The sequence below is a fragment of the Lemur catta genome, chromosome 8 (assembly GCF_020740605.2).
Source record: "Lemur catta isolate mLemCat1 chromosome 8, mLemCat1.pri, whole genome shotgun sequence".
NCBI classification, from domain to species: domain Eukaryota; kingdom Metazoa; phylum Chordata; class Mammalia; order Primates; family Lemuridae; genus Lemur; species Lemur catta.
The window spans coordinates 60,203,145-60,213,560 of record NC_059135.1 but is presented as its reverse complement, the minus strand read 5'-3'; the positions used below and the strand labels follow the sequence as shown (position 1 = coordinate 60,213,560).

Genomic DNA, 10,416 nt, shown 5'->3' with positions numbered 1-10,416 from the left:
TGGCTCTCCACTACCCTTAGAATAAAACCCAAACTCCTTTCCATGTCCTAAAAGGGCCTGCATGGTTTGAATGTCATCATATTTTCACTATCGCCTGTACCACTGCCTCTGTACTCACCAGGCCCAATCATTCTAGTCTTCCTTGTGTTCCTCAAATACATTCTGTAACTTTTTACCTTGTGGCCTTTGCACATGCTTTTCCCACTGCTTAGAAAACTCTTCACCCTCATGGCTCAGAGATGGCTAGATTCTTTTAAGTGTGTCTCCTCTTAAATGGCACCTCTCTAGAGAGGTCTTCTCTGGACATCTTGTCTAATATACATTACCCATTCTCTTATTTTTGTTAGTACTTCCTTACAAGTAATTTTTAACTATTTTAAAATTTGTTTTCCTGGTTATGGTCTATATCCTTTACCAGAATATCAGGCCCATAAGATCAATGATTGTATCTTGCATGTACATTAATTTTCTCATAAACATAGTGGGCACTAGCAAAATATTTGCTAGATGAATGAATAAGAGAACAAATGGACAAATGAATTAAGGAATACATCTTCATGCACTATGGGACTACTTTTTTTCTTAGAATAAATTTTTAGAAATAGAAATTTCTACTTCTGGCTAGTGGAGAATTCACATTATCTATTTTATGTAAATATTGCCTCACTGTTCTACCCAAAGCATGTTGCACTTGAAATTCTAATCAATAACATTGTGGGAATGTATAATTTTCCCCCTACATCATTGACAATACTTAGTACCAATCTATTACGCAAAATAGCTGATCAAAATTTAAATTTTAGTTGCTGAATACTAATAAGGCTGAACATCTTTTTATATTTTTACTGGCTATAATTATTTGTTTTAAAATTACCAGTTCATTTCTTTGCTTTTTTTTTTTTACTGCAATGCATATCTTGCTTACTGATCTGTAAGGCATTTGCATAAAAAAATTGTTAATTTTATTTCTTGTTAATAATGGTTATAAATATTTCATTGAATTTTTCTTTTGTCATTAAGCCATATTCTGATGGTATTCTTTTTTGTATACATTTTAATTTTGTATATTTCAATGCTTATCTTATTTCTAGCTTTAATATCATGATTAAATGAGATGACAATTTTGCAAAAATATGCACCCATAATTTTCCTGATTCTTTGTAACTTTATATTCTATGGTTATGTTTTTGAACTATGGCATAAAGAGTAGGGAGCTATGAAATGCTAGTTGTCCCATCAAAACTTAAAAATCAAATGTTTCCTTATTGATTTCTAATTCCATGCAAGTTCTTGGTTCTTTTTCTGGTTTCTCCTTTTTTTTTCCATTTTAAAGAGATATGAGTTTACTCAATGATGCTTGAATGCAACAAAGTTCACCTTTATAGCAATCCAAGGCACGGTCCCAGACAGTGAAAGCTGAGACTTAATCTTCCACTTTGGCAATCAGCACCACTTGATCTTTTCACTAAAACTGATGTCAAATGGGTCTTCTGCCATTATGTCACCCTTAGTGCTGTGAGCAGTCTACTTCTGACTACAAATTCTGCCACAGAAGGCCTTGTCTCTGCCCTCAAATCTAAAATGCTTAGAATCTAGTCTTCTGGGCATCTTCCAATCATCTGCTCAACCACAGAGCTGTGTACAAGAGGGACACAGATTTCGGATCTGTAAGAAGAGCTCCAAACAACCATCCATGTCTCAATTTCAGCTGAATTATATTTCTCTCTACTTTGGTTAGTCCATTTCCATTTCTTGCCGCGTAGTAATACCTTTTCTCCTCTTTGGATGACCTAGCCTTCAATACCCTTCAATTATCCTAAATGACAAGACTTTGCACCTCTTCTGAGGTTGGTAGGAGACAAATGTGTAAAGGGAGCTCAGATATTTACAGTCACAATGTTGGTCTCTGCTTCCTGAAGTCAGGAAAAGAAGGAAGGTTTTTCTTCTCTGGAGAGTCCTCAGCCATAACAACAAAAATAAGTCCAGTCACTTAATTAAACAGTGATCACATCAGTCTCTCTACTTAAAGTCGTTTTAATCACTCTTATTTCATAATGCTTGTAATATCTATTGTAGTAACTCCCCCATCATTTTCTAAGTGTTCTTGGCTATTCTTGCATGTCTATTCTTCTAGACAAAGGTGGAACCATTACATCAAGGGGAAAAAAATCCACTAGAAATTTAATATGGGTTGTATTGAATTTATAGGTTTGGTGAGTATTGGGACTCCAGAAATTTTTAAAAGAATTGGAGAGATACAGTGCCATTGGCCCAAGAAAACATAATGAGAATTCTCAAATGGTTTCTACCAAATACAATGTGAAAGCAATTTTAAATGAATTTTATTTAGTTAAATATAAATTTCCAATAAAGGAAAATAAAGTAAAGAGGGAGAAGAACCAAAATCATCATCATCATGATTAGGTAAATGACTACAGGGTACAGTCATTCCCCTAATCTGTGGTGGGTATGTATCCCAGTGGATACCTGAAACTAGGGAGAGTACCTAACCCTACATACACTATGTTTTATCCTATACATACTTACCTATGATAAAGTTTAATTTATAAATTATGCACAGTAAGAGATTAACAATGATAAATAATTAATAAAATAGAACAGTTATAACAATATACTGTACTAAAGTTATGTGAATGTGGTCTTTCTCTCTCAAAATATCTTATTGTATTATATTCACCCTTCTTCTTGTGATAATGTAAGATGATAAAATGCCTATTTGATGAGATGAAGTGAAGTGAATCACATAGGCACTGTGATATAAATGAAAAATTCCAGAAATCAATAATTCCTGTTTTAAATTGCACACTGTTCTGAGTAGCATGATGAAACCCTGTGCCATCCTGCTCCAACCCACCTAGGACATGAATCACCCCATTTTCCAGCTTCTCCACACTGTACATGTGCTACCCACTCATTAGTTACTTAATAGCTGTCTAAGTTATCAGATCAACTGTCATGGAATCTCAGTGTTAGTGTTCAAGTAGCTCTCACTTTATTTAATAATGGCCACAAAGTGTAAGATTGTGATGTAATATTTTTGGACCACGGTTGGCCATGAGTAACTGAAATGAAAGAAAGAAAAATCATCAATAACAGGGGACTACTATATATTTGAATTCTGATTCCAATTCTAATACACAGCATGGTTATATATTTATTCCTTTTTGTTAAGCTTCCAATCCACATTTCCAAAAGCCTAGAGTCATTTCCTCATTTATTGATTTATTTAATAAATCTTTAGTAAGCACTTAATATCAACTTTAGGCACCTTACTAAATTCTGAGGCTACAACTGTGAACTAGATACTCTGTCCTTGACAGGAGCTTACACTTAGTAGGGAATACAAAAATTAGCAAATAATTCAATAGAATGTGATGAGTTCTCTTCTTCACAGAAAAGCTGAAAGAATATATTGTAGGACAAGCCAATCTATTCTGTAGTCAAGGAAATCATCTCAAAGAAAGTAGTGCGTTACATGAGCTTTAAAAGGGGAAAAGAGTTAACAGAATTAATAAGAATGGTAGAGGAATATGTTTGAGATAAAAGGAACAGTATGTGCTAAGGCCCAAAGTTAAAGAGAATTCCAGGAAATAGACTGGCTGGAAAATAGAATTCACAGGAGAGTGGCTAAAGATGATGCTGGAAATACAAAGGCCAAAACATGAAAACCTCATAGAAGTGTCAGGAAGAATAGACTTTATCTAAAGGCAATGGGAAGCCATTGAAGTTTTTAGGTAGGCGAGTACCATGATCAAATGAGTATTTGGAGAGATCACCCTGTCTTAGAGTGGAGAGGGAAGGTAGGTGTGCAGAAAGACCAGAGCAAGAAAGACCATCGAAGAGTCTTCTGTAGTAGTTTAGGAAAGAAAGTGACCCAGATTTGTGCAATGGCAATGGAGATGGAGAGCAGTACACAGATATAACAATGATTTTTACAGAACATGGTGTTATTTGAAAGGTGATAGTCTCTTGATACCTTCTAAGTTTCTGTTTGGGAAATTGAATGGTACTACTGTGCTTGCTGAAGCTCTTACTGAAGGTTTTAAAGGGAAGATAAAGAGATCTGTGAAAATATGGAGTTTGATGTAACTAAAAGATGTACAAATGAAGATTTTGAAAGATAGCTGAATACATGGGTCTGAAGTTCAGGAAGGAGGTGCAGGTTTAAAAGCCACTTAGTAGGTGAAGCCATGAGATAAAGGAAAGAATCTATAGGGATGGAGCAAATTAAGAAGAGAATGGAACTAAGCCTAGGACCTAGGTACGCATAGCAACATTTAATGGATGAGTTGAGGAAGTTAAATCTTTAAAGACCAAGAAGAGGTACCTAGAAGGATAAGAGGAATATAAACATTTTGACATGGAAATCAAGGAAATAGAGTAGTTCAAGGAGGGAGTGATTAACAGCGGAAAGGTCTGAAGTTTCTTTACATGTAGCCTCATAGTTTAAGTGAGGTTGAGGAGCCGGCAGAGATTTTAAGTAGTGGAAAGTGAAGAAATGGTGATGTGCAAAAAGATAGATTATGAATGAGAATGCCAGGGAGTGAGGTGGAGTTTTTACTAAGGCAACCAAGGGCTGATTTTTTTAATGAGTGATTATTATAAAAAGTACAACTTATATGTCAGCTGAGGGCAGTCTACTTTTGGGTTTTGTAAAACAAAATTATATCCACTTGGAAAGCCAACAATGTCCAATTCAAAATTTCTGACACATGGTCCTGTGGTTTGGATTTCCTACATCTGCTGAGCTTTTGGTTGCTTGTGTTCCACCTTGACATGCCACCTCAACCTTGATGTAGAGCATAGCCCTTTCCCTGCACTTTCTGGGACACCACTCCTACAAGTCATTTGTATGTGTGGGGAATTCATTTCAGGTTTGGGAATATGGAGAGTGGTTAGATTGTAGAAAATATCATTTTAAAATGTGTGCTCAGTATCCAAGTTCTTAAGAGTCTTTTTGCCACCAGGCCTCTTTACTTCTCAATGGCCATCTTTCTCCTCAGGTCTCAGCCTTCTGCTTCCTTATTAGACCCTTGTTTATTCTCCAATTGCCTCCTTCTTCACTTCTGTGCCTTAATTCTTAACTTTCTGTACAAAATAAAGTTCTCTGTATTTAACTATTTTCTTTAGCATCAAGCCTTCAGAATTCACCTCCCTATATAAAAGTGTTCTGAATAGAGATCATTCTTCCTCTAAGAATATTGATAATCAGTTAAAATCATCAATTTTTAACCACCATAAATATCAATGCTTCTATCCTCTGTGCCTCTAAATACTAATCATTTTCGACTCTTCCCTTTCCTTATCCCTCATCCCTCTCATCCAATTGCTTATATCACTGATTATTCACTCTCCACAAAATCCCTTTGTCATACTCATGGTTCTAGAACAGGCTCTCCTGATTATTGCTAAGACTATTGCAATAGCTCTTGGCTGAGTCATCCTCCTTTGGTTCCTTTCTCCATCCTTATTCATCTTACTCACAGTTGCTCTTGCAACTCCAAACATCACCAGGCTACTTCTACCCTTTAGATAGAAGTAGAATGAATTTCTAATGTGCAGGGCAGAGATAAAAAGATGAATACAGCACATCCACAATCTCAACCAGGTGAAAATTTAATGGGGTAAAATATCGAAGTACCTGGCTATGCTGTCCCTTAACTAAAATATAACTGCTTTGCCTAGCATTGAAGCTCTCCCTAATGCAGCAAGAGCTTGCTTCTCTGGTCCTATTTGCCATGACTTTATGTTATAATGCTCTGTACAATCCACTTGCAATGAAGCTCTCATTTGCTGAAAAACTCTTAAATTCAATCTATGCCCTTTCCATGCTGCCTGGCATTGCCCCTCTCCCTTGATGACACTGTACAGTCCTTTCTCCAAGGCTTTGTAAATTGAACTCCAGGAACATATCTTATTCCTTCCAACTTTCAGCAAATGTAACCATTGTCTCTTTCCCATCGTACATACAGTATAACACTTACCCAGCCTGCCTTCTACGATAGATACTTGTATACCTATACCCTATTATTCAATTTTGCATCTCTAAAAGTACCTTTTGCCTAATGGGCACTCAATACATCCTGGAGTGGACTTAACAAGCACACAAGACAAGAACATCATTTTCAGCTCCTAATCACATTGCTAACAATAAAAGGGCTTCTGAGATGAGCACGATCCACTGAGTGTATAATCAGCCAGAGAAGAAACACATTCACTCAGCAAAAGTATATTAATTTCTTGGAGATGCACTAATCACCTGGAAGTAGTTTTTTTCACCTTCCCATACCCACCTATGCATTATCCCATGTCCCACACTGTCCAATCAGGGACTCTGAAGCAGGTTTCCAATCATCTCTGTTTCCCATCCTATCAATCACTGCAATTTGGGGGAAGGAGACTAGATCAATGTGAGATTCCCAAATCACACATTATCTTTTTAATCAGCAGGTGAACAAAAAGCATGAGAGTCTGTGTGATCTGGCACAGGTGGGCACAGTATACTTGTCCACACAGTCCCTACAGTTGTACTGGGCAGCACTCCGTCCATGACTACTCCCATAAAAGCATCCTTATGGAAGGACTGGAACAGGGGCAGAGGCAAATATGTAATGTACAGTATATCATTTCTGGCAGGAAGAACAAGAGATAGCAACTCAAAAGCACTTGGTGGAAAGGGCAATGTTCCTGGGAGGTGGAGGACCTAAATGAACAATCTCTAATGTAATACAAATACATATCTTAAAGTCCGGTAAAGTGACACTTCCAAACTTGTTCTTTTTGCTTAAGGTTGCTTTGGCTATTTGGGCTCTTTTCTGGTTCCAAATGAAGCATAGAATTATTTTTTCTAGATCTACAAAAAATGATGTTGGTGTTTTGATGGGGATTGCATTGAATCTGTAAATCACTTTAGGTAGGATGGACATTTTAACAATGTTGATTTTTCCTTGATTAAATATATTCCTAGGTATTTTATTTTCTTTGTAGCTATTGTGAAAGGTATTGAGTCTTTGATTTGATTCTCAGCTTGACTATTGTTGGTGTATAGGAATGCCACGGATCTGTGTACATTGATTTTGTAGCCTGAGACTTTGCTGAATTTAGTTATCAATTTACACACACACACACATAGACAGTGGCAAGACCCTTTTTTAGAAATAATCAAAAAAACAAAATAATGATTTCCCTCTGTCAACCTTTCCTCAATAATTTTTCTTGATTCATGCTTTAAGATCAAACTAGGCATTACATAAAAAATCTGCACCCCAGAATAATAAATTTAAATTATGAATGAAGTTAGAGACACAAATAACAAAGACAAACACAAATTGGTCAATTTATGAGACCTTAGTGCTTATTTTTCCTTGACTTTTTTTATTATTTCAGAATATTACGGGATAACAAATACTTTGGTTACATATATTGCCTTTGCACCATCCGAGTCAGAGCTACAAGCCTGCCTAACACCCAGACAGCACACACTGTACCCCTTGGGTGTGAATTTATCCATCCCCTGTTCCCCTCTCCCACCTGCCTGACACCTGATGAATGTTACTTTCGTATGTGCACGTAAGTGTCGATCAATTAGTACCAATTTAATGGTGAGTATATGTAGTGCTTGTTTTTCCATTCTTGTGATACTTCACTTAGAAGGATGGGCTCCAGCTCTATCCAGGATAATACAAGAAGTGCTAGATCACCAGTGTTTTTTGTGGCTGCATAGTACTTGATGGTATACATACACCACATTTTATTAATCCACTCCTGTATTGATGGGTGCTTGGATTGTTTCCACATCTTTGCAATTGTGAATTGTCCTGCTATGAACATTTGAGTACAGATGCTTCTGCACAGTCAAGGAAACTATCAGTAGAATGAAGAGACAACCTACAAAATGGGAGAAAATATTCACATGCTACATATCCAATAAAGGGCTGATTAACTAGAATCTATATAGAACTCAGGAAAACCAGCAAGAAAAAATTAAACAACACCATTAGAAAGTAGAGAAAGGACATGAACAGAAACTTTTCAAAAGAAGACAGACTAATGGCCAACAAACATATGAAAAAATGCTCAACATCTCTAATCATCAGGGAAATGCAAATCAAAACGACAATGAGATATCACTTAACTCCAGTGGCTTTTATCAAAAAGTCCCAAAACAACAAATGTTGGCATGGATGTGGAGAGACAGGAACACTCATACACTGCTGATGGGACTGCAAACTAGTACAACCTCTGCAGAAAGTAGTATGGAGAGACTTCAGAGAACTCCCATTTGATCCAGCAATTCCTACTACTGGGTATTTACCCAAAGGAAAAAAGGACATTCTATAAAAAAGAGAGTTTAGTATTTAAAATACTACATTTTTGATATTGTCTGTTTGAACTAGGTACAAAATGAGAAAATATATTCCAATTCAAAATGCAAAATCTTTTCATAAATGAGAAATAGTTAGGGCCATTCTAAAAGGTTGAAAGGGGCAAGTGTCCCCCAGTGACCCCCGCTGCTCCACTTAAGAAGTCCATGTGTCCTCCAAGCCTTAGTGGCATTTTAGAACATCAGATTAATGCTCTAAGTTTCAGTGTTTTAGGAATTAGGTTTTCACTGGTGAAAAGTAAATTGCATATTTTAAAATTCAGCAAATAATTCTTTTTCAGTGATAATTTATTTTATTAGTATTCCATGAATGTTTTCATACACTGTTACCAAAAAAATACAGCTTTTATTTAAAACTAAAATACGCATTTTTGAAATACTGTATTAAAAAAAAATCTAACTTTCCCACAATCTTGTCATAAAGGTCAATTAGAGAAGATGAACAATGTTTTGTATTATTTTAATGTTTATTTGATGTTTTGTTTCTCTTATTTTAAAAAAAAAAATGTCATTCCCACAAAAAGTGGAAACGACAGAATCACGGAATCCAAAAAAGAAAAATTCCCAGATGGTCTCAGAGAGGTGATAAGGGAGGTTAACGTCTCTCAAATTTTCAAAATCTTTGGCACTCATACTGATATTACCATGGTAAGAAACTAAAAAGGGGTAGGCAAAGAGAAGAATAAGTATTTACCTGTTAGGATCCTTATAGATTTTGGATCTTTGCTTTCATTTATTCTGATTTGGTTAAAGATCTATTAGTGAAAAAAATCTAACGAGTGTACTGAAAGTTAAAGCATGGTGCTAATGTGAAATATTAAGGTGACAATGTCATAGATTATATGCCATGAGAAGATGTGTGCAAACTACACAAATTTCTTCTATATTTTGATCATTTTTTAAAACATTAATAGTTCTAGCCAATCATTAAATGAATGAAAAAAATGCAATGAATATGCCACCGAGTATAATACCAGTATAAATTTTATAGTATAATTAATAATTCAGTAACATAATAAAAGTTATCCAGAAAAAATTCAACATATTTCAAAATACTTTAAAGATGCTACCTCAAAGTATGATTTCACTTTAAGGTTATAATAAAACCAGAAAATACATAATTCAAAATAATTTTAGTTTTAGTAACAAGTGTGGGTAGTTTTCTTAAATTAATAACTCAAGTTTTTATATTTCTTAATATTAAAAAAGTATAATTGAAATTTAGTCTACAAGTAATTCATTCTGAATCCCCTACATTTTTTTCATATTTTGTGTTTGAAAATTCTAATGCTGCTATATAGTAAATAAGGACAGACAGATGTTTAAACTATGCACATTAGAAGAAAATACAGTAATGTAAAATCACACGAACACACCGTCATTTTTTTCTAAGGTTTAATTTTAACTAATGAATTTTAAATGATGAACATAATGTCAATCCAAGTCTTTGCTTATTTGCCAAGCACAAACTATTTTTTGTAACTTAAAGGTGAAATACATTCTTTTCATCGTGGTAACACTTTTACCCTTATGTATGCTCTTTCTTTTCTTTTTTTTTTTTTTCTTGAGTCCTTTGTCTTCAATAGTTTAACAAGTCACTTCTGGTTTGGCTAAAGAGCAATCTTAGCACAATAATGTTTCAACTTGCAAGGAAGAACACCCTTATTAAGCTGATAGAACTCCACCAGCTGGATTAGATCAGTAAATCTTGTGTGGCCGTCATCCAGTGTATGGAACATTGCACCGTCATCTTCAATCTGTAGAAGGAAAAGCAACAAACTAGGAGAGGGAAAATTACCCAGAAGCATAATCATATTCCATTGTAAACTGTCTCCACATGCCAGAATTGACAAGTTTATAAAACTAAAAGACAATCAAAGGAACATTATAGCATGTCCATTTCTTCTTCATAACAGCACTTGTATTTAAAAGAAACATCATCTGATCCTTAGGTAAGCAGCGTGGCTCTACTTTTTCTACTTCTAATTCTCCCAATGTTTTCTTAGTTAGAG

General features: G+C 35.2%; 1 protein-coding gene across 4 annotated transcripts in view; it reads right to left on the bottom strand.

The window, feature by feature from the left end:
* Positions 1 to 9,690: 9,690 nt before the first annotated feature.
* Positions 9,691 to 10,416, bottom strand: part of GRB14 (growth factor receptor bound protein 14) — a 108,467-nt gene continuing 107,741 nt past the window's right edge. For all 4 annotated transcript variants that reach the window (XM_045559199.1, XM_045559201.1, XM_045559200.1 and 1 more), the window contains one exon: positions 9,691 to 10,161. In XM_045559199.1, the coding sequence (XP_045415155.1) occupies positions 10,015 to 10,161 (147 nt within the window). In that variant the 3' untranslated portion in view covers positions 9,691 to 10,014. The remainder of the gene's footprint in view (positions 10,162 to 10,416) is intronic.